The sequence below is a fragment of the Amia ocellicauda genome, chromosome 3, assembly GCF_036373705.1.
Source record: "Amia ocellicauda isolate fAmiCal2 chromosome 3, fAmiCal2.hap1, whole genome shotgun sequence".
NCBI lineage: Eukaryota > Metazoa > Chordata > Actinopteri > Amiiformes > Amiidae > Amia > Amia ocellicauda.
Genome location: NC_089852.1, coordinates 47,052,496 through 47,078,204, shown reverse-complemented (window position 1 = coordinate 47,078,204; position 25,709 = coordinate 47,052,496). Strand labels below are relative to the sequence as shown.

Sequence of the window (25,709 nt, the reverse complement as noted above, 5' to 3'; positions counted from 1 at the left end):
CACCTCGTACTGTACGGCTGTAGGGTGAATTCCTCCGGACTAGTCTTATTAACTTGGCACCTGGCTGTAGTGTTACAGCAGTCATCGTTGTTTCTGTGCTGGGTGGGTCTTAGCAATGATGTTTTTTCAAGCCCTCCCATCTCCCTCCCTCTTGCTTAGTCAGTTCAGAGGCATGCTATTGGTATTTATATTTCCCTCCAGCTTGGGGAGACTTGACAAACGCTCTGGAGAGACTTTGGCTTTGGCTCAGGCAGGTGGGCAGTGCTGTCGGGGGCTGCGCGTCATTGGCCCTTCCTTGGTCACATGGTCGGGAGGGATGAAGAGTGAAGTGCTGGCGCTCCGCCTCGTAGCTGGCTCTCCACCTCAGCTCATTCCTGTTGTTTTTGCTTCTTCCTCAACTCGCTTGTTGCTGGGGGCCAGCTGCTCTGAGAGGTGCACACAAGAAAGCAAGAAGGGGATTTGAGGAGCTGTAGGCATGTTTAGAGAGCTCCCGAAGTCCCCTAACAAGATGTGTCTGGATAGCATGTCTCCTGAGACCCAGGACATGTACCTGCTGTTTGACCATCGCAGGAGGCGCTCAGGTTATAGACTCAGCAGGATCATAGCAAGGCAACAACTTCTGAAAAAGATTGCACAAGGTATGAGTGCTTTAGCACAGCAAGAGGCAGATCTGTCTCTCTTTTTATCTTTTTGTTTCATCTACAACTTGTAAAACAGTTTTGAAGGCGTTGTGTCAGGACTGAACATACCTTTGTACAGCTGCCATGTCATTTAAATAAGAATGTGTATTTGTTATAATAAGCTTATATCAATTATTGAAATGTATAAAAATGTAGTTTAATAGGACAATGTCATTCCTCTGGGAAGTTTTACTTGAGATTTATTTATGTAGCAGCAGAAAGGCAGTTATTGGTGTTAGAGTGAGATTAAGGCACAAATAACAGTGTTGTTTGGAGATCAAAGCTCCTTCGTTTTGTGAACATACAAATACCTTTGTGTCACCTATAACATTTTGGCTTCAGTCCCAGGTATTAATGCCTGTGGTCACCAATACGGGCTTGAGTACTGGAATCAATAGGCTGTACTGTATCACCTTGACATGTGGCCACAGAAATAATGAATTACTCCAGCACAGGTTAACTCAGTGGTTAAAATTAGCACAATACTGTTTGAATAAGGTCATGGCCATAGCTTAATACATTTAGGTCATTAGAAAGTAGTTTACAATCATTTTATTTAGTATTGATTACCAACTTTGAACTACTATTAAGGTAAAAATATACTTTAGTTTTGGTGACAGGATTCCTCTAAGTCAAGCAAGTAATGTATCAGTTTCAGTTGTTTTAGTTAACTGGGGAATTATATAATATAATATATTAAAAATAAACTGTTTTCATTTTCTGTATTTAGATGGGTCTCAAATTTTTACTTAAATTCCGAACTTAAACCACATAGTATCAAGTTGGACACACTGATTTAAATCTCTCCTGAACCTCCTTCTAAAGAAATCCCTGTTTTAGTAGAATAGCAGACACAAGGGCACAGTGGATACATGCTTTGTGAATACAGCAGTAAAACAGAACAAAAGAGGTTTTTTAAAACCTTTGAAACAACTGAAATAGAAATAAATGTTATATATAACAAAATTATATATGGAAGAATGATTTTACTTTGAGCCTAGTGTGTCATCTACTGCTGCACCTAATTTTCTCTTTGAGAAGCTTATTTATTCTCTTATTATTCTCTTATTTACATATATATATATATATATATATATATAGACTCGTATAACATATTCTTATCAGGATTTAACAAGTACCCGAGTCATTTTATGACAGTGCAAATACCAGTATGAAAGTATGTGCTCCTGAAAGACAGAATTTCATTGCATAGTTGAGTGTTTGAAAAACCTGAGTAATGATTAGGGAGCTTCCCTCAGGTGAGACTCCTCTGCCCCTGGGCGGCATTCAGCACTCCTGATCACACTCCTGAGAAGGCCTGAGCGCGTCCTGGCTGGTTCCTCTCTCTCTGAGTGGCACCTGCCGTGCCTTTAGAGGCCTGTGTTTCTGCGGGGCATGGGTGGATCTTGCAGGACAGCACAGTAACTTTCCTGCCATGTCACATCTAAAGATGGCCATGCCTAATGGTCTTTCTCCCTCTGACACAAGCATACGGATAGGAGGGGGGCATTGCACAGAAATTTGAGCTAGCCACAACCTGAAATGGATCAAACATCTAGGCCAGTAAGCATGTTTTTCATGGGCTGTGTTGACATGCTGGTAAATTAAGTTGTGACGGCAGAACTCCAGTCATGACTGATTTGCAGTGGTAACTCTACAGTGTTACATTGCTTTGGTGGACATTCGAATACAATTTCCAACAAAAACATAAAGGTTCAAAGCAGGACTTGTTAAGTTAATACAGTGTTAACCAAAAAATTGCAATCCAACCATGTTTACCTTAACAGAAGTCAAGACACAACCTCTGTCATGACTTCTTTTCCAGCATACAAACACAGCCAATGTGTTGATGCTACCACCATGTCAACATTTGCCTTCTCTTTTCTCTTCTGTACTGAAAATACTTGTTCTCTATCACTCACTTCTTACAACTGTTGGCAGAAGCCTGAATGTGAAATCCTTTGTCACACTGCTGTTACCACCATCCACAACAGGCTTTCCAACATGTGTTCTTCTCTCATTTGAAAGACGTGCATTTGAAATTGTATAGTGAAATATGTCAAACAATAAGACAATGGATGCTCTCTCACACATCTCGCATTTTACAGAATTGTTCATAACTGAAAACTACAAAATAATAATATTTCACCAACACTACATTAATAGCCACATATCCTAAGTTAGAATAGTATCCTTTTGAGTTCAGGAATTTATATTATTATCTACATCTCTGCTTAGGGGAATAAATAAAGTTGTTTGGGTGCTGTCCAAGGAAAGACGTGTATAATCTTGTATTAATTTGTTGCATGTGTCAAAGCTTTCTGATAAAAAAAAACAAATGCTGATAAAATATAACATTTGGGCTGATTATGATAGACAATAAAAGTGTATTACTGCTTTAAAAACACACAGTTAAGCACAGAGAAGTACAGAGAAGTTTGTTAGCTTGTGGCATTTGCTATTTGTCTGGAACTGGATTTTTCTGGATGGCTACATTTTTCAGATCATTATCAAAAAATCAACCCATATCTGGATTTATTATTTCTTTAAAGAATTCCGTGCTGTAACTCTTTGATATTGAAAAAATGTGAACGAGCACGTGTTTGTTAAGTAAACTAAAACTGAAAAAGAAAAACACTTCTCCTTATTCATACAGTGGTGGATCAGAAGCTTTTTCTTGTGAAGAAAGCATTTTTGTGTTTTTTAAATCTGTAGCAACACATTTCCTACAACTCCTGTTGTAAATGACAATATGGCTTAAGTTACATGTTCATATTTTAGATGAACATCAAGTTTCCACAGGATTTGGAAAATGCACATAATATGCAGTTCAAAACAGTAGCGTTTCTGACTTAAAAATACAAAAAGATTTTTGTTACATGTTAAATAAATCGGAAACTTTTTGGACAGCGAAATTAATCTTGTGCTGTTTAGGTATTTAATTCAAACTATGCCTTTTAAAAGCATTCATTGTTTTCACTGAAGTAATTTAATGGTCTTTTTCATCCTGGACGTTTAACTATTAACAGCTGTATTGTGATAGCAATCCAAGAAAACCCCACCCTCGAATATACATTGACCTATTCAGCGTTCTTTACAGTTTTGATATTGCATTTCTAGGTTTATTTTTGGCTTACTGCTTCTGCTGCTTTAACTGCTATCTAAAGAAAGAGCTCAGTGTATTGGAATGAAGGTTAACAATGTTGCATTATGTCAGGGTTATTGAGGGAGGAAATTACTTTCACAGGTGTGCGTGTTACTTTTTCCACTTTTCCTTTTAAGGTCCTGCTGGTACTGTTACTTAATTGTTTGTTAAAATTGAAATATTGAATTAAGGAATAAACCCAACACTGTGACATCTGTGAATAAAATGATTGCAGGTTTTTTATTTGGGCAAAGCCTCAATATTTGGCTGATGACCTAGGGGCTTCTAACATTTATTGCAATTGAACTTTTGATTAGAGTTTAATGAACTGATTGGCTCTAAAACTGTAAAAATTCCAACTGATTGTAATATTGATTCCAGCAATATTATGTGTCATATCAGTAAATGTCCTGATATTTTGCTAGGAAATTACTGCTGTTCTTCCCACATTCAGAAAAGTTGAGTTACCTTGTAGAAAGTTATGTGCTGGTCGGAGTGAATTTGGTTAGTCATGCATTATTTCATGACGAATCCCTGTATGCATTGTAGGTGCATGTGTCATGCTTGCAGCTCATGCCTTTTGAAAGAGGCCAGTGTGCTTGGGAAAGTAGGGAATCTGATTCCTTCCCATAAAGTCAACGGGGGTAGTTAAAGAGGATTTTCAAGGGTGTGACCGGGACGATTGGTGATGGGGGTTGCAATTGAGCATCCTGCGATTCAGTAAATTGTCTTCTTGAGCGTGGTCCTCAGAATCGGAAGTTATCTGGTTGACATCTGGGCTGACTTTCTCTTGACTGTCTGATTTTAATGCCAAGGCATCCATTCTTTGTCCATTTGTTTTCCCTAGGATATCTCACTGCCCTCCAGTGTCCAACTCGTGGGCGAATAAGGCCCATAAAAATGCAGAAGCTCTGCCAGTAACAAGTACAATTTCTTTTTGAGAGTCAAACTGAATGCCAAAAGGTACTTATTGAATTAGTAGAGGCAGTCGTCCCAATGCCAAAATCTTTTATTGAAAAGCCTTGAAAATAAACAACTCTCTATTGTAAGTAATTTGAACCAGATTTGTTCATTTGTTTTTGTTACTCATTTATTTGAAGGTTTGGGAACAGGAAGTCATATCAACCTCTTGGGAATCGCAGCTCATTGGTAGATCACTTGACTGTTGTAGTGTAGTCTCTCAACCAGCCCACTGTATTAATAACAAAATACACAATCCTTAATTTAAGATTTTATGGAATGTATGAAATACTGTGTGTGTGTGTGTGTGTGTTTATATATATTATTTTAGTCTAATCCCTTTGAATATTTATAATTCATAGTAGTGTGCATACATTTTACAAAAAAATGTGGGTTCAGTTTGATTGGAAAAACATTTATTGAATTACTTAATAATACTGTGCAAAATGTTTCCATGCTGAGAATTCCCTGTACTCTTACAATCTTAAATCAATTTCAATTAGCATTTCATAAAGCTACTATTTGTTTTGTTGAGTTTTTTCTTCTACACTAAAACAATCTAGATTCCAAATTTCATTCTTTCTCTCAGACTTAAGGCCTTTTTTATTTATTTTGTAATTTTCCCACTTAAAAACAGCCAATGTACAACCTTAAAATCAGTTTACATCAAATAGTATGTATTCTATGTAAATGAAGTAAATATCAAAAACAGATGTGTGTTCATTTCTTGGAAATTGGCTATAACCTACATAGGCGCCCTCCCCACCCCTGCCCCCAAATGCATGCATAAAAGCAAAGCTATGAATTCTGACAGCTTTTTTTGGCGATGGAATTTTCGATAATACTTGGAAGGACACACACGTTCGTTGCCAAATCGCATTATGAAAGCTACTTCCATCTGAATGCTATAATCTTAGCCTTACTGAAAAGACTGGTCTATATCATGGTGTAAGTCTTCTGCAATTATTTTGAAAGCTATATATCTTGCCGTTTAAGTTACGTGGAGGGGATATTCAAAATGGCAGGTTGTTCTGAACATGCTGTGGCTGCTACCGAACTTTTGTCCAGTACTGATTTATTTCTTTTTCTTTGCCTTTTTTATTGCCTATGATAATGCATCTGGAAGCCAGATTCCCAGGTTTGAAGGGATATCTCCCCTTCTGTCTCTGCAGCTCACATAACTGACTTCACTGAGGAAAGAATTCGCACAATGAATTTATAGTCTCACAGAAAAAGCATCCAAACATCCACACTCTCTCCCTGTCAGAGACCGCCGCCTCCATACCGCAATCAGAGTGCTTATTCATGACTGCATGTTTCAGAAATTTCCTGCTGGATTCCTGATTCCCCTATATAGTTTTTTTCCTGAATTAAGTATTGTTCGAAAGTCCTTTTATAAACGTGTCCTCTGATTAAATGGACTGACATGTTTTAGATGGAATAGCTCCAATGTGAAAAAATATCATATTTTTCTTCTCCAAAATACCCAAAAGAATGTCTCGGTGCTCTTTTAATAAAATCAGCTCACTACTTCCAATTTACATTTTATTCATTCACGTAAGATCGAGAATGTGATTGTTTTAATCATAAGAACCTAGCATTGTCTATTTCAAAATGTTGTAACGTTTAGGCTGAAGGATATAAAGAAAGAACCTGTATACAGGCATTGGTTGAAATTAAGATTCAGGCAGTTGTTGCTTATTGGCTGAAATTGCTTTTACCATGACTAAAAGCTGTGTTGCTGACAGAGGCTATTTCCTATGAGTAACCCCTTTTCCAGCAGGGTGATTAATCAGCATGTTTCAGGACAGGGAGGTGACAGTGAAGTGACCCTTATAAGGTCACACGTCACATCTCTCTGACCTTGGTCCTACAAGTGCATCGTTCTTTCTCTGCAAAGATCATTAACTCACTGCTGTGTTGCCCAACCAGGGAGTGAGACCTCCTTCTGTCCTTCCCAGCTCAGATCAATAGGAGTATTGCTTGGCAGCTGTACCGATACAGAGCCACAAGTATGTGGGAGTACCCAGGGTGCAACAGCACATTCTTGTGCAGAGTCCCTCTGGGAGTGTTTGCACAAACTCCGAGGCCTTGCCTATATCTAGTTCCCCTCGCTCATCTGGACAGAGTTGGAAGCAGCTTCATACTGCCCACTTGTTTTCCAGACTTAGTTTTTTGTCAAAGATATGTGTGTTGAAAATCTTACACAACAGACAGAAAATGATTTGTTTGCCTTGTACATACCAGACTCTAATTGGCATCCCAATATATATATTTGTTTTACTTGAAATTTGAGTATCAAATTGTCATCAGCTGAAGTCTGACAATAATACCATCTTTATTGATCTTGATTTGATTATTCATGTAATTAAATTTAAAAAAAGTAAATTATATATTAGTCCAATTAACTAATAATAACCGTGTCAAACTACTTCGGGATTGTTCTCCTCAGTTGCATGTCTGAAATTGCAAAAGCCAATTGATTCCAATTTGAAACTATATTAGCTGTAGTGGGATTAAAATTTAGCATCACTGGCATCGGGCCCCCTCTCTCTCTATCCTGGGTTAAGATTTGCTTCACTGAGAGACTTTCTGGTAAAAAAAAAACCTAGACAAAAAGGCTAATTGTTTGATTTAGAAAAATTGAAAAGCAAAGTCCCTTTGTAACGTATATATCTGCCTTGCCACTTGCAACCACAAAAATATCCATGATCACAAAAATACCATCACAAACACATTAGCCATTAAAGTGGAAAGAAAGTTCTGATGCCAATGCGATCATCCTTAGCTCCAGGGCGCTTGTTTAAAACAAGAGCCAATGTCTTTCTTTAATAACATCACTGAATGGATGACTCAATACAGTTTGTTCTTACAACTAAAACTGTCAGCGTTGCCACGGTGCTCTGTGCACTAGACTATTGCCCTGTCTCTGCACTCACTACTTTGATGGAGACACTCCTATGCTAATAACATCCCATCAGGGATCCACTGGGCGGAGGCCGCCGCCTCTCATTGTTTTAACTCACCGCATTCCACAGAGACCGATACAACCTCCTTAGCATTCCTGCCCCGCTAAATTGAAACACTGTGGCCTTAATTCCAGTCCTGAGGTGTGCTGCTGAGGCCGTCCCGACCACGGCTGGGTCTTCTCCGCAGGGTTCTTGACTTCAAATCTTACACAAGCATTTTATTTCATTTTTTGGGGGGGTAGGGGAGGGGATACAGTACATAGAAATGCAAGTTAGTTTTCAACAAGCTGTGTACAGTCTGTTAAGTTCAGTCACACTACTGATAAACCCTAAGGCATTGAATCGGGTGAGTAGGAGAGGAGTAGGAGCTCTCAGGAATTCAGACCTAAGATGGCTGAAAAGCAAGCAGCACTTTCACCCAACATTCCAGAGCTTGCTAATTTCTGTGCAGTAAAGCTCCATTTAATACTAAAGCTAAGCTAAGTGGGGAGACTTCTCAAGATGGTGGAGAAGTTAAAATCAGACCTAACGCTCTCGGTGTTGCTTCAAAGCCTTCTGCCTGGTGTACAGGGGGTTGCCATGGCACCGGTATTGCCCCACATGTTGTGGTGGTAAATTCAAATCTCTGAAAAGCCACGGATCTTCTCGAGCACTTTCTCAGGAACAGTTTTTCAAGTATTAGTATCTGCTTGAGTGTGTTCTTTTGGAGTTTTCCCATCTTCGACTCTTTGTGGGTTCCCATCTTTAAATAAATACACGCCCTTAAGGAACTATAAACGCACCAAGAAAAAGCATATCAGAGCTGAAGGAACACGATGATTGTGTGGGAATTGCTCTCGCAAACGTGTGTCACTCGGAAGAGCTGGTCTTTCTCAAGCTTGTGTTTAATTCCATGTTGATTACACGGGGGCACAGCTCTCTGAAATACAAGATAAGTTGAAGACAGGATGCGCTGACGGTGAAGCTGATATCACAAGCATTCATTTGTGCTTCTGAAATCGTTAAAGAACATTGAATTACACAAATTTTGATGAAAGCATAGATATATAATAGTCATATCATAGTCGTCAGTAGTAAGGTTTCGGCACTATCTCACAAACCTTTGTACAGATTTGTCTGCATGATCCTGAGGGCTAAATAAGCTCTCAGAACTTGAATCATGTTGCCACTATCCCGAACCTCACATCCCTTTTCTCTGGAGACAGCACCTCTGTTGTGTGTGGATTTCACAGGCTGTTGAATAGCATGGGTGAACAATACCTGAGCAGTTCATAAACTCACTGACATAACAGTGCTATACATCACAGACCTGATAAGGATTAAGATGCAAACATTTAGCACAACTGATAAGCAGCAAGCTGGCGGCATTGTTTAGACTATTTCCATCAGTAGCACATTAAGAGACGTCTTTGACATCTCACACTCAATCTGTAAGACATGCTTTGGTGTGCTTTAATAGCAAGCGACGGCAGGATCTCAGTTGAGACCCACTCTGCATGTTCTTGAGAAGTGTAATGGGCTCATCTCTTCCCTACTCTGAGAGAAACCTTGGAGGGGGGATTTGGCACAGCAGAGATATTTCCGTTTGCACTCTTAAATATTCCGATTTGTCACCGGCAACTTTCATTTATATGCTAATGAGCACCGAAATGGCTCATTATGTGAATATTACCACATGCTCAGGCACAGTTCGGATTTCAGCAGCACTAATGACCTTTATTCGCTGAATTATCTAGGATGAAAGATCAACTGAATTTGTATTCGTTTCCTTCAGCATGTCTGGGAGTGCAGGAGGCTTGTATGTGCTGTAGTGCGTCTCAACAGTACCTCGTGTTTTCAGATGAAAAGGTTTGATTATGTGTTGCGGCAGAGGGGGCTGCGCCATCTGCATATTGTACAGAGCTATTTCAAAGCTGTGTGTCTCAAGAGGTTAGTGTCGGTAAATGATTGACACGAGGTTACCAGGCATTCTCAGTTGTTGCTTTTTATCAATCAGGCCGCATCCAGGACCTTTAAGAAGGGCTCTTGAAAAACGTTTCTTTTGTGCCGTGGCAGACTGTGTCTGATTCATCTGAAGTGATATAATTGCATCCGTTACATTCAATCTCTTATTTTAAAGTTAAAGCTGATTCCACTATTGAGAGTAGGATTTTAAACCCACAAATAAGCAATGAAACTTTAAATAACATTGGAAGTGGGCATGAATGATATGTTCAGGAAGCAGAGTGTTAGTCAATAACCAATTAGATACATGCTTTGGAATACAACACAATGCCAGCCAGCCGAAGAAGATGACTGAGTGGAAGTGGTATCCAAATTGTAGCATTGTACATGGTATCATCTGGAAGTGGAAATAACTACTTGTAAGTCATCCTGGTATTTAGTGGCATGTACTGCCTTTTTCAGAGGTTCTTTCACCAGCCATGGGTGGTGCTCTTCAAAGACACGCATAGAAATAATAATTTTGTATTCATCATGGATTCACTCTAGCCAGTGCACTTCAAAGCATCCCAGTCAAACACACCATCCTTATTGTATTTTCCTTAGTCAGAGCTGGCAATCTTTTACTCTGTTATCACCCTGTAAGTGCATCTCATACTGAATTGGCCTGGAGTAAAAAAAATAATCAGACTATGACATCTTAGCTGTATCTTGAACCCCTGAGGCAAATCATGTCTTACTAATTTATTTGAGTTTTTTGAACATGCAACTGGAGCTGTAGATCACGTGAAAGCATATGATATGATATACTTAGATTTTCAAAAAGCTTTTGATAAGATTCCACACCACAGACTGATCATCAAATTGGAAGCTGTAGGCATTCAGGGTAATGTAAGTAGATGGATTATGAACTGGTTGATGTATAGGAAACAGAGGGTGTCGATTAGAGGAGTTGCCTCTAACTGGAGTGAGGTTGTTAGTGGAGTTCCACAGGGATCAGTACTAGGGCCTTTGCTTTTTCTAATCTATATTAATGATCTGGACTCTGGGATAGTTAGCAAACTTGTCAAATTTGCAGATGATATTAAAATAGGTGGCTCAGCAGATACAATCTCGGCAGCAAAGGTTATTCAAAGGGACTCAGATAACATTCAGTTGTGGGCCGACACCTGGCAGATGAAATTCAATGTGGACAAATGCAAGGTTTTACATGCAGGAAACAAAAATCTGCACTATATTTACACTGTGGGAGGAATAGAACTAGATGACGTAACGCATGAGAAAGACCTAGGAGTCTATGTGGACTCCTCACTTTCTCCATCCAAACAGTGTGGGGAAGCAATAAAAAAGGCAAACAGAATGCTAGGGTATATTGTCAAAAGTGTAGAAGTGAGAACAAGGGCAGTGATGTTCAGACTGTACAATGCACTAGTTAGACCTCATCTGGATACTGTGGACAGTTCTGGGCTCCACACTTCAAGAAAGATATCGCTGCTCTAGAGGCAGTTCAGAGGAGAGCAACCAGACTTATTCCAGGTCTGAAGGGAATGTCCTACTGAGAGACTGAGGGAACTGAACCTTTTCACCCTGGGACAGAGGAGACTACGTGGGGACTTGATTCAAGTCTTCAAAATCATGAAAGGCATCGACCACATCAAACCAGAGGAGCTTTTCCAGATCACCAGGGACACACGCACCCGGGGACACAAATGGAAATTGGGCTTCAAGGCATTCAAGATAGAAAACAGGAGACACTTCTTCACACAGAGAGTTGTCACAATCTGGAACAAACTCCCCAGTGATGTGGCTGAAGCTGAAAATTTGGGAACATTTACAAATAGACTGAATAGGATCCTTGGATCACTTAGTTATTAATGGACACCAAACGAGCATGATGGGTCAAATGGCCTCCTCTCGTTTGTAAACTTTCTTATGTTCTTATGGTCTGAGCATTCATACATTCAAGTTTTTTTACCGGATTATCAATGCCTGATCAACATGAGTCTTCTGGTAAGGATATGTTTTTAAAAGACGCAAGGAATGATGGGAACTTGAATTGACGCCTAGCCGGAGTGTCAGTCAGATATTGCAGTACAAAGCAGAAGTATTTAGCAATCTGACAGCTGCCCTGTGATAAATCATTGACAGAATGGTAAATAATTGTACTTACTGTAACTGCAGCTCCATAGTGACACATTTACAGAGTTAGGCGGAAGAAGTTCGTTCACTCTCTCTCGCTGTTTGCTGTTGAGACTTTCATAACGTGAAACATGGACCCGTCCTGTATTTATTTTTTCATTATCACATTATTTTTATTTTTTAAAACACTCCCAGAGCTATTATTTGCTTTTGCTCACAGTCCAATAAAAATAAAATATAATCTGGCATTCATTAAGGCAGCTAATGTGATCAGTAGGCTTTTCTTGGAGTCAGTGTGCCACCTGGGCATCTCTGATTTTAATCCCAGCAGCTGCAGTCACACTACTAGTGGCACAACATTGACTGCACTTAGAACTGGTGCAATCCCATTTAAGCAGGTTGTGTTTACAAAAGAAGTTCCTTTTAAAAACGTAGCATTTAAAATGATTTCAGTGTGTTATTCTTATATCATTTACATATTTTGTTTAACACAACAACAATTCAATTTCTTTGGTTTGTTAGATTTTTCTGTTTGTTTCCAACATGTGGCATATTAACAAGAAAAAGGTGGCAATGTAGCTGACTACCTCACTGCAGCCAAATTGAAGTGAGAGGTAGCCTGAGGTGAAATTGGCAGGGGGGTCCTCTTTGATATCTTCCACAACAGCCACCACTGTCTCTGGGAGCAAACTGCACTCTCCACACTAAATTAATTAGACAGGCAATTTTCCCACAGTTTGCCTACAGAGCAAACCAAACCCTTAAAGTGTCTTATTTTACAGTTTGACAAGTCAGTGTGGATTAAAACGCAGGACACACTATGTAGCGATTAAATACCCTTGTGTTTCAGTCTCTGCTGGAAAATGAGGTGAGCCAGTCATCAATGATCCGCTGTTATTAAATATTTGTTTTCTCCTGAGCATTATCCGAGGAACAGAAGTAGACTCTGGGCTTTGACTCAAATCCATTTCCTTTATTTATTTATTTTTTCGGCCACCCCCGGCTCAGCCAGCTGAACACTTTTCCCCCCAGACGTTGTTTCACAAGATTCAGTCTGAGAAAACATTCCAAAAGTGTATCTCCACACAGAAACGCATTCTTGATTCTGACCCATTGCAATCGGTCTTGAAACGATTGCAATATTTTTGCTTCTGTTAAAGAAAACATTGGTAGACATAGCTGACAGGGGTAATAACCAACTGATGTCAGAAATAGGCTCAGGGGCAGAAGAGCAGAGGAGTCTTCACAGCATGCAGACTCAGTAAACTCAGTATACTCATGTATAAATCATCATAATGAGTAGAACCCTGCAAAAATGTTAAAGTCAAACTCAGACTAGGGCATGTCAGTATGTAAACATTTTAATACACCTTGTCACATACTGCACAATTGATAAATTCATTTTCATATCCCTGGACTAAGAAAGTTTGGGTAATACAAGTTTTTTCGATTTTTGAGTATAATCGCTGAAAAATCATTCTCTACCGAAATGTGGTCTCTGCGGGTGTGAGAAATGAAGAAGGCACCGAATGAATTGTGTGAAATCAAACAATTCATTGAGGATTACCTGGTGCTCTAATTCTGTGCCGTCTCTTGTGACCGATCCTCGTTGTTAGCACGTGAGAGCCCTCTATTGGCAGAACTTAAATATTACAATGCTACAAAAATGCAGACCCAAAAAGCAAGCGGAATCCCAAAGACTCTGAGGAGATGGTTTTTCAATTAAATGGTGCAGGAGAACGCAAGTTGAGGTGTGGGATTCATTTAAGGAAGTCCATATGTGCATCAAGTCCAGATCAGGAAAATGTGTTGGTGTATTATATAGTGTAAACCTTGCCATACATTTAGAAAAGGATGTTTACAACTGATCAAAACACAGAATTCCATATGATCTTGACTCACACTTTTCAGCTTTGTTCTGATATTTTGTAGTCTGTGATATTTTTCGAGTGCGGTTAAAAAAAAAAAAACACACCAGCAAATAAATGTGACTTTAACTGAAAAGACAGATGGGGGAAAAACAGATTTAATTTGACCCTAACACTATACTGTACTTATTCTCTTTTTCTTTTCTTTCTTTTCATACCTCCTCTAAAGAACCTCTACAGACAGATGTGGTTTTGAAATTAAAGTAACTTGAGGGCAAATGAGCCGCAAAAACAATTCCTAGTCTGCAGCTATGCATATTTAGTGTTTCTTCAGAGCATGTTTACAGGGGTAATGGGCTGCTTTCCAGATATTGTGCTCACATATTTGAACACCTGGCAACTATAATAACACCCCAGGGGCTTCAGAAAGCAGTCATTCTGGTAGAACCACACATTACAAATACCCACAGCAGCGCATTGTACCTTACATTAGTATTGTTGATCTGATGGGTAAGTGACACCCCATACAGCATGACTGAATCTGCTTTGGCAGTTAAAACAGAAGGCTGAGTGTGTGTCAGGGTTTAAGTTGTATTTAAAGTCTTGGTTGAGCTTTTGTGGTGGGGGGGGGTAGAGAGTTTCCCGGCTCTAACACAGTTAATGAGCTCCACTGCTTCCCCGGGGATGAGGTTGAATGTTTTGTGGTTCCTCCCCAGCGCAGACTTTCTCACGCTGGAGGCTTGTGACTCTTGCCTCTCCTGACTCTGAGGGCTGACCTCTCCTGGGCCTTTCCCATCTGAGGAGGGAGGCCTACAGGGACCCCTGGACCCGGACGCTTCATTAATCGAAGCGGGAGCAGTCGTGGCCATAGCGTTGACTTGACAAGTCACACTTTCATCAATAAAGAATTTAGACTTTAAACGTAAATTACAAATTTGTATCCATTCGCTTTTTTAATGCTAAGGAGTAGACGGTGTCCATAAAATAAATAGTGATTGAGTTTAACTTTGTCATTTGCATTTTGATATGGTCTTGGCCTAATTGACTGTATTAGCAATACTGTATTAGGAATCATGTTAACCTGTAAATTCTCTAATACCAAACTACTGATAGAAGAGAGCTGCATTGGAGACATGACTTTAGTATAGGAGGGAGCAAAATTTAGAATTACAATACTTGATCATTTGTCTTGATCATTTATAGTGTATTTATAGTGACTTCTTTTGGCCTAGAAAAACAAACCCCAAAACACTACTTTTGATTGAAGCCATTGCCGTTATTGACACAGACTTGTCGGAACCACCGCCCCCAGCACAAATGTGTTATGTTTCTAAATTCATTTTTAAACAGATCATACACACACCAGATTTGTATTTCTTGCATTTATTTGAAAACCGCAGTTTAAATAAGATCATTTGCTGAATTCAAACTGCAAGAAAGGGTAATTAAAAAGAAAATCGAGGCAATTTAAATGTGTCAGTAACCTGTTTTATTAAACGAAATGAAGCACAAACATTTCCCAATGCAGAAGGTACAAGAAAAGACATGGATTCCTCAAGCTTGGAAAAAAAAAGAACATACTTACAAGATACAATGGATACGACCCAGCGTGTGCAGGTTAATTTCTCAAAGTGAACTTCTGAGATAGCTGTGCACCCGAGTCAGGACTGGCTGTCCGGGACTGTGAGTTAAGAAAGCATTCCCCTGACAGCCGTGTTTTATTGCCTGCTGGAAAACAAAGTTACTGTACATACAAATTCATTATCGCAGAGAAAGGCAGGCTATACAGAACCCAGCTGTGCTGTAAACTGCTTTTACAGGAGGGGGAGGGGTTAGGAGTGCATCTGAAAAGAGACAGACCTAAGTCAGGCTAACAGTGGGGCTACGGGCGCCGGTTTGAAAGCCAGAATCCCAACCGCACTTGAGTTTAAACACTTCTCTTCCTGTCCTGGAGCTTTTTCATTAGAGGGGTCTCTTCAGAATGGTGACGAAATGAGGGACGGATACCCAGAGGTACAGTCTTATTGTCACTTCTTATGATAACAAGCAAGCGTTACATATTGGTGGTATCGATATTTGTACTCTCCTTATGTTATTTAACATTTGTATGATGTAACTCTTTTAGTAATGTTATTTTTTGGTCATTGCCAAGAACAGCTAAGAAACTGCGGTGTTCATGTGTGAGTTTTAAGCTCTTTCAAGTTTTTTTTTTTTTTTTTTGCTTCCTTAAAATAGACCAATTAAATCCCTTCACTAGAACCGCTAGCTTGCGTGTCACATTTTCCATAGCTGCACAGTAATGTTTCATGTCAGTAAGCGCCGCGCTGATCTCTGTGCTGTTTACATGCCTCTATTCCTGCCTGGAGAAAATGTTCAGACTGAAACATACATCCTGCGAGAGCTCTTGAGGAAATGCAGTTTATTGATAATTCTCTACAATGTAATCAGTTCTGAGGGGAATTGAGCAGATGTAGAAAATTAGCAAAAACAGATAAAAGTAGGAGGAAATTGTCAGATGTCTAGTTAGCTGTAAGACACAAGAAAAGAAAATGTGGTCTGACAGAATAAAAGGAAATAGCTGGCTCCTAAAGCTAGAGTTGATGTTTTTCTCACCAAAAAAAAAATCTCCACACTAGCCCCCAAGATGGATGTCAAAACATTTTAGCATGTGTGGGAAAATGGCTTCTGTCCAAACTCTGGAATCGTTTATCTTCTGCAAGAGTCTTGCAAGTGACTGCTTTATGTATTTTACAGAAATGTCTGCTGATTGATTTCATTTGTGTTCGGGGCTTTTGGCTATGGGATGGGGATGCTTTAGGGCTTTGGAAATGGTCAGGATTTTCTGGTGCTTTCAGGGCTTGTAGCAGGCCTGTTTTCCTGGCAACACCAGGGAGATCATTCTAGTCCACTGACAATCGGACACCTGGATGTAGTTCTCCCAGGCCGTGTTAATGGATGTCATGTGTGCAGAGCCCCTCTCTACCAGGCCCAGCCGCGGCAGTGACGAATCAGGAATGCACCTGCATTTGAAAAGGTAGCAAAGGCTTTCAGATCCATCTGTCATTACTAACAGAGAGGCCAGTGTTGCTGCCACATGGGTTTCTTTTGAGCAATCTTTGTGTGATAACCGTAAAGGTGAAAAATGAGTTTTCTGGAAATGTCTGAGAGATCTGTGGGAGCCATAAAGCTCTGGCCACTTTGATGTCGAACCCTCTTGAAGTGTGCTTTTTCTTTTTTCTTTTCTATTCCTTTTGGTTTCAGCAGTATATAATGTTATGTTATTACACATGCCGTGCCATGTTAACAACATTGTGTAATTTTACACTTCTGCATATATGGTTTAATTATTTCCCTATAAACCCATGTCAATTACAAGTTGATGTATTCGTACCAGACTCTCTTCGGTCTCTACTGTTTTATTTTTAGTGCTGTTCTTACGAAGCAAGAGGGGACTGTTTGTCCAGACACACTAGTTACTTCTAGTCATCCATCAAATTAGTTTTTTATTGGAGTTGATCATAACTTGGATTTATGTGTGGTCCACAATGAAAAACTATCGAAGTAATTTTCCACGTGAAGGGTACTACAAATATTTACAGTATTAAAAACGGGCAAAAATGTATCTCTTTTCCGTATTAAAAGTACTTGGAGGTTTTATATTCATGCATAGAAAAGTAATTTTGAAATTGGATCTTATTATTCATGAATAATCTTATTCTTAGAGTAAAAAAAAGTTAATTTGTATTTTATTCCTTTTCTTTTAATGATTAACTTTGATGGGGGGGAAAACTGATAGCGGCTACAAATAGGCCTACATAGCCTGAAGCCTCACTTAAATACTGTGTACAAGTTATAACCAACCCACATCCTGGAGAATCCCAGGCTTCCCTTGGTGCCTAAAAAAACACAAAATATGGACACATCAAGCCAAAACGTGGTCCAATTTAGTAACTGAGAGCTCAACTGGAATGAAAGCCAAAAAGCATTTTCAGAGTGGAGGTTGGGGTCCCATATCCTACATCAAATCCTAGCTCTGAAGTGTTTATTTTAAATTAAATGAATACATGGGAAAAGATGAGAACATGAATGTGAAATGCAGAGGGGACATCAGTAGAAGTCTTGAAACTGTTGCTTTGCTGGATGGTTGCAGCTGAGTTAGATCTGAGGTTTGAGGTCCGGTAACTCTTATCTGAAAGTCACAGAAAACTGGGGGGTTGTGGTGTGTCTGGTGGTGTGGAGTGGGTAGATGGTACCTTCAGATTTAAAGAGCTTTCAACGTCCACAGGAACAACAACAATGCACAAGCAGCTCTGGTTCTGTCCTCCTACTTACACAAGTGCAGCAGTTTTTGACCGTAGAGACCCAATCTTGCAATAGTCACCTTGTCAACAGCAGCCAACCGCCTGTATGCATAGGGGTATTGACATTCAAAATCAATAAGTCTTTGCATTGCTTCACATCAGCTTTGAAGTCGAAACTGGCACAGACTCTTGCAGGTCAGAGGGGGAGGAGTAAACAATCCTTCTGTTTTGTCAGATTTGCGTTAAAGTCCCCAAATAAAGTTTTTCTTTTGCTTGATATTCTGTTGATAACTCCGCAGCACAAGTACAAGACATTTCTCCCCAATACTAGATTGCTAATGCTTGTAGTGGATTCTCAAGTGATCTAGGACCTTTTTCTGTCACTGATGGGAGCTGTCATCAAATTCTTGGTTGGGTGTTATAATAAATGGCAGTTTACTTGAAACGTTTAGTGCAACTTGCTTTCATTGGTGTCAGTCATCAGCCAGCAGTGATGGTTGTATTTGAAGAAGGGGGATTTTGACAAACGAACCTTGTGTTGACTGATATGATTACAATGGCTGCTGTCCCCCAGGTGCGGAGTAGCAATGATGCCAGGTGGAACAACGACCCACGCTTTGGTCTTGGGATCCTATTCTAGATGCTAGCATCTCTCTTACTTAGTCTCTGTGCCCTCCATCAGTCAGTCAGTCAGACTGCATTTCCATGTTTTAAGCCTATTCTTGTTTCAATTCTCCACCTCAGTTTTTGTTTTGTTTTTTGTTTGTTCTAAGTTGGTGAGATCGTGTTTTGTTTTTAGTTTTTTCTCTCATATCAAGTCTGGGACATGCGTGAATTAATTGAACCATAACAGAAGTTGGAAGGACATCCTAAACCATTGCCCCACCCACTCCTTCTAAAAATAATCAAATGTAAATATTGTGGGGACCTGCAATGAACAAGTTTGTATGTTGGCAGACAAATGTGCCAGATTAACTTTTGAAATCCCATCAGTCTGCAGGTTCTGTAAGTGTTTGTGAACACTTGTCCTACTAAAGCAGTATTTCTTGTTATGTGCTTTTCTTTTTGGCCACCACCCACTTTAAGAGAACTCAGTAGCCAAGCCTTCCTCTAACATAGTTTTCCCTGATCTAATAATTATATTTATAGAAGAAAACACGAGCAATTTCATCCCAGGAATAGTTTGCCTGCAGCAGGCCAAGGTTGCGAAAATATTCATTCCTCTTTTCAAAGGATGCACTGAAGCCCTGTCCTGCCCAAAGAATGTGCAGAGATTGAGTCACAGTGTGCTTTCCTTGTGTTTCTTTAAAATATCTTATCCCACAGTTATCTGAAAAAGCATGGCTGACCTCGCTCAGTCAGAAATGTATGTACACTGTGGTTCAGAAAGGGTGTTGCACTGGAGCTAGTCCACAGAAGAAAAATCTTGTTCTGGGTTTTTGTGAAATATATTTTTGGAAACATCATCTTGTCCCATGCTGTGGCTGTATACATGTTTATTTTTTTAACTCTTTATACACAATAGCAAGGATTGTAAGTGAATTTTAAGCTTCTGGGTTGTGTCAGGCAATTATTTGAGGGCTCCAACTTTTTAATTATTGAACGAATAGTCATGCTTGTGTTCAGAAATCTCCTTAAAGGATACGACTGAATTAGAGTTGCACAAGTATTTGAACCCCATTAATGAAGCAATCTAATTTGTGCTCCATCTTCGACTGATGTCTTTCCCCATATCACTTCCTTCCCGCTCACAATCACACAGAATACACTTGACAAGAAATGCAACACGTAGGCTAAGCAATGAAATTAGGGGAATATTTTGAAATTACCTGTATTGCGTTTTATTTCCCTTTGCCTGTACTCATATAACATGTAGCCACACTACAAGAGAAAATGCTGTAAAACCGCACTGTGAATGTGCATCAGCTAGAATATTCCATGGCATCTCTTGCTGGTCACAGGGTATTGTATTGAGACAGCAGCCCACCAGGGTTTAGAATGAGACCGGGGCCTACATTAATTAAAGTCTCGTCTCAGACACCATGGGCCCTTATTCCCACGGCACTGGAAATATTACTCACAGTGGCATTCAAATATTAGATCATATTCATCTTCTACCCACCTACCCTACCCAGCAACCCACCTACGCCTTTACTGCTCACAAAGTTTATAAATGTTGTTCTTTTGGTGCCCTATAGTTGAAAACCTATGGATATCCATTTTCGCTCTCTCCTTGTTTTGGTTTGTTTTCTCTTGTTACAAACAATTTAGCTATGCGTCTCAGACAGGGTTAGAAAAACATGTAAGGAATGAGGCATAGGAAGCTGTGGTTTTTCTGATGGACTAGACCAGAAACAGTCAGCCATAACAATGTGCAACTCTGTGTGCTTGAGGTTTCAAAGGTAGACTGCCCAAAGCTAGGTCATCTTTGTTTAAAAAAAAAAATAATCTGAATCCATGCGGCTTATCCTATTGTCTGCTGGGATTGTGCAGCTTTGCGAAATAAAAGAGCCCGTTTTATGCCACAAGATTTCTGGCTTTTGTTATTAAGAGGATCAGCTACTGATGGCAGCGTTAATTGTTTTTGAATCTAAACACACTTTGCATGTTATGACAACCCTTGTGTTTGTGATAAAGGTAATCAGTTTCTGACTACCTCCGAGCAGAGTAAAAGTTCATGGCGGTGTAGTGGATGACTCAATCAATCCAGCATCTTTAGACAGCTCCTCTGCTCCAAATGTCTTATAATTTAAGAATCAGTCATTTCCAAATTGCTGTCGGCAAGCCTAACATCTGCTATCAGATACCAAGCTCCAGTGAGTTTCTTACCAAAGAAAATAATGAATAATAAAAAAGACAAAAAAACATGGAGCTGTCTCAATGAACGTCTTATCGGAAACTCGAGTGGGTGACCTGCTGGAAAAGTGGAGGAAGCAGGAAGAAATGAACTTTTTGATGGAATTTTCATTGGGGGGAATGTACCTTGGAACTAGATCGGGTGATTGTTGTCTCGGTTTCAGCATCTTTTACCAGAATATATTAGGATGTCATTTCCCCACAGAATGCCAGCTAGATTAAAAGAAAAAGAGAAAAAACATGCAATCTTCAGCTCAATCTTAGAATGTGAACATTACTGGAGCCACATGATTTGAAGTTAAATGATGCGAACTATAAAGTCCATTGTGTTGATGAAAACGGATTTTAAAGTAAAATATACAAATATATAAGCACAATAACATTTGGTCTATTGAATTGCCTCTCCTGTTGACATACAATTGGTAGACTAGGTAGAAATGCATCACAACAATCTAACATTCAACCCACACAGAGTGGAATAAAAAGAGATCATAGCTGTGTCTTGGGACTATGACATTTCAATGGAAATCTGCAGAAAAGACCATCTATTGTTTTGTTTTGGTTACATTCTTGTTTCTCATTCAGAAAGTATGAATTATCCCCTGTAATTAAGGCTCCCACCACAAATATTGTCAGTAATGGGAACAGTTACATAGAGATGCTTTACCTTGTTTTGTGGGGGACCTTCCATTTGCTAATTGCGATTTGGGTATGTCATAATCAGCACTCAGAGCTTGTCGTCTTGCTTGATTCATTTTCTTTCAGGATTGGGTGATGTTGTGCACTCATTCAGTCCGAACCCTCTTATGAAACCCAATGATGAAGCGGAGCAGTCAACGTGTCCCATGCTTAAAACGAAACAGCTCCTAAAAGGGCCACAGACTCTCCAAGACGTTATATATAATTTGCTACAATACCTCATTTTATAAAGTAAGCAGTCCAAGCCAAATCCTAACATGACTCACTGCTCCATGGTTTCCTACTGTTTATGTCATGTTTTTCCCACTCCAGCTGCCTACGTTTTTCCATTCCGCCTGGAACAACATCTGGAGTTCCCTGCCCCCCAAAGAAAGAAAAAAAAAAAAACTGCTCCCAGGACTCTAAACTTGATCAGATTCAGGAGGGGGTCCAGATTCCTTTAGCTACAACACATGCACCAAAACTCCTGCCCCTTTAACAAAACAACAAAAAACAAAAGGACGACTGTCTCACACTTTACTGGATTCTTGGAGACTGATTAGGCAAGAGGGTCTGTGTTCGTTAGTCTGATTGCATCTTATAAAAAACCCCCCCTCTATCCTGTCTTCTGGGCTGCCGTTATTACATAGTTTACCAGAATTTTTGCTTACAGGGAAAAAAAGCCAGATGGCAGTGTGAGGGAGCTTATGAAGTCACTGCTGGGAGAACCTTGTACAGGGATTAGACCTAGAGCCGTGCGATCTCAGTCCTCACAGGCAGCAGGAATGTGCACCAGTGTGGGAAACAAGATGTTGAGGCATGTGTAGGATTTGAAAATCCACTAGAGATACTGAGATACATTTAAGACCGACTCAAGGATGATAATCTCAAGTGAGTAAAATATTTTTTTTGTTTTGTATAATGTGTCTTTTTTAAAAAACATAAAATGGCAAACTAGGCAGCTTTGCCAGGCTTAAAATGCATTTTAGCAATGAATAGCAGAAAGACAATGTAGTGAATAACTTTGCAGAACTCCCTGGCGAGGAATTTGCTTTAATTGGTTTAATTAAGGGGTAGATAAGGGATCTTAAAGCTCTGTCTTTTAAGTTTCAGCTTGTGCTTAAAGTAGGGAAGTTTGAACATTTTTTCCAATGTTCTTCAAGTTAAAAACATATTCATCTTTTTTTGGCTTCTTTATTCTAGTAATTAAATTAATGAGATATTTTTAGTTGTTTTTTTATTTTTATTTATGTTACTCCAGAGTTTAGAGTAATAACCCCCAGGATTTTTTGTGGGTTTGTTTACTTTTTAATGTGATTATCATGACAAATAATTCTGCATTGCAATTTGTTTCCCAGAAAAAGTGAAACAATTATTTTTAATTGGAAATTGCTGAACCTCAGAGCATTTATTACTTTTGTTTTATGTACTAGCCATTCAGACAGGAAACTATCATTAAACTGAATTGACGTTTCTTTACTTTTGCTTTTTGTGTGTAGTCATGATTGAAGAGTTTGCGCGAGATTTTGTTTTTGAAGTGTGGTAAACACTGCCAGGGGAGCGGGTTCCCAGACACCAGATTATCCCCCATAAAAGGTAACAAGGAAAATGTCAACTTTGCTTTTGTCTTTTTCCCAATAAACATAAAGTGCAGAATGTAATGAAATGTGAAATAGCCCTTTAAAACTGCACTGTTATTGGCATGCATTTTAGAAACAAAATTAGGTGTTTTCTAACCATGCCAGGCTTGGTACAACAGCAGTCGATCTCTCCTCGGGTCACTTTGAATGTATTAGGCAATATTTGTGTGACAAATATGTTTTGACATATCAACACCATTACATAACTCAAATTAAAAAGGAAAGGAAGGTGTTGGCAGGTCGAGATAAAGCTGGCTTATCGTACAGTATTACTACACTGCCGTTAGTGCTCTGGTCTATTATTAAGCGCTGTACTGTGTTTCTTTTCTTTGTGGTAATGGAATCCTATACTGTACATAATTTAAGGCTTTAGTCCCTCTACAACACAGTGTCTCCTTGGCATCGGCCCAACACGCCCTTTCCTGAGATTCCCGAGAATAAAGAAAATGTACCATACAAAGGTTGCCATATTGTGTTAGGGAATGTTAAATGCGCAGGAATTCCCGGCTAGCGTTTCGCTCTCAACAAAGTAACACCTGCGGCTGTCATACAGTATTGAGACTGATGGGGTTCCCTCTGTAGGAGAGAGGTGACTGGGAACAATAGAGTCACACAGAGTCGCCAGGGCTGAGCTGTCTGGGCAGGATATCCTCGCCTCCTGATAACACAGGTAAAGGACTATCTGCAGTATCTGGGATATTTACTTCTCCCTTTCGGGGAAGAAGGTGAAAGGACTGCTATTGTAAGTGTGTAACTAACTTAGAACAGTGCTGTTTTCAGGATTTTGTTTTTAAAGGCATGTAAATGAAACAGGCTTAGCTCCTATTTACATCAGTGTTGGTCACTAATCAAGGAGCTGTATTGTGGATCTCCTTTTCAAGATCTCAGCAATGGCATCATTTCAAGAAAGATCTGTGCCTTGATTTTGTGTGTGTGTGGAAGTGCATGCTGAGCATTTTTCGGTGAATTTGAATTTGCTGTTTTGCACCTCATTGTGCACGAAGGAGGTGAAGAATGGAAACTCAAGTCCCCAGCTGAATGCAAGGTCTACGTGAGTGTCATTCATTAATTTTGACAGCCTCTTTGTGGAGCTCCCTGTTGGGAAGTGGGGTGGGGGTTGTGGCTATTGTCTCCAAGCACTGGCTCTGTACTCCAGGTTTAAATTCTTTCCACCCTCTACGTCAGGATTTGTAATAATGCAGCCACCTAGACACGTCACTGCTCGTCACTGCCTTATGGGACTAGGTGTCTTAAAGGGTTAGTCTTTATTCTCTAGCATCTCCTGCAGTGATGGAGTTACAGTGCAAAGGATGTGAAGCTCAGGTGAGGTTTGTGGCTTTTGCTTTTGCTTGTGGCAAGTTGGATTGAGATACTACAGTTGTCTCGGTGAAGATCAAATAATTAGACATCTTTATGTGAAAGGAGTTTGTTTTAGTCTAATTCTAAATGATTGATGCAGCTTGTAAAAGCAGCGATTGAATGATTTGATGTTTTACTTTTGGTGCTTTTGTTTTGAATTGCTGGGTTTAAAAACAATCAGTCAAATCGTTAATATGATTCAACAATATCTATCAAATGCTATCATTGATTTCTATTGCTGTTGAATAGAGAGAACCTATTTTGCTTAACAGTGTTTACTATATTGCATTTGAAGAAAAGCAGCTACTTGAGAATGCAAAACATAACACTTACTGAATTATCTTTTCATAACTTTATTCTATGTTTTTCACTGGTTCAGCACCACTTTCTCTCCATTGACTGGACATCTGTCCCTTCTGATCCTAGATAGGCTTCAGTGTTTCTCATGCAATTTGCTCCACTGGCACAGCCTTAAATTGTACAAAACCTATTAACATGAATTGAGGACACAGAATAAAAAGTTAAATTGCCTGTTTCCTTTTCTGGTTAAGTGGCAACGCAGCCTTGTGATCAGAGAGGCTGGAGTCGAGAGATGTTGACTCTGAATTGCAGGCAATGGTTAAATTGAGTCAGAGCACGACCCTGACCACAGGGTCACCTCTCTGGGCGCTAATCAGAGCAGCTGTAAAGTGACTTTAAGCAGCACACTAGTGGGAATATAAAAGAAGTAGAGTCTCTGTTGTTCTGTCCTGGGTCAATATACATTTTATTTATTTTAAAGGCTTCCTGGTCCTTTGGGTTGTATGGAATCCAAGAAGGCCTTTGCTGTGCTTGTATGTGCGTGGAAACTGTGTATGAAAGAAAATATGTTTCTTTTTGTGGTTTAGTTTTTCTTTTCTTGTTTTGTTCTCAATTTTTTGAATTAGTTTTTTTGTATTTGTTGTTAGAATGTGTATTCCTCTGTATTCCTCAGTTCCTTACACAGTGTAGTACTCTGCGTGAATGTGTTTGGACTTCTGAACATTTACATTGATGTGCAAGTCTATATCTTTAATCAATTTCATTGGATTGACAAGTAATGAGGCATATGTTCCAACACGTTGGTCTGTTTCATTTGTTGAGAAATCAGAACTTATGATGAGTGAGTGAATAACCACAGTTCAAATATGACCA

The 25,709-nt window shown here is 39.5% G+C and overlaps 1 protein-coding gene across 4 annotated transcripts in view; it reads left to right on the top strand.

Annotated features, from left to right (window-relative positions):
• stard13b (StAR related lipid transfer domain containing 13b) overlaps positions 1-25,709 on the top strand; it is a 117,831-nt gene that overhangs the window by 72,524 nt on the left and 19,598 nt on the right. The window contains exon 1 of one of the 4 annotated variants that reach the window (XM_066699750.1): positions 205-638. The exons of 2 other annotated variants lie outside the window; for them this stretch is intronic. In XM_066699750.1, the coding sequence (XP_066555847.1) occupies positions 476-638 (163 nt within the window). In that variant the 5' untranslated portion in view covers positions 205-475. Of the gene's footprint in view, positions 1-204; positions 639-22,268; positions 22,429-25,709 lie in introns of those variants that run through there. One more of the 4 variants, XM_066699752.1, reaches the window with a different exon arrangement.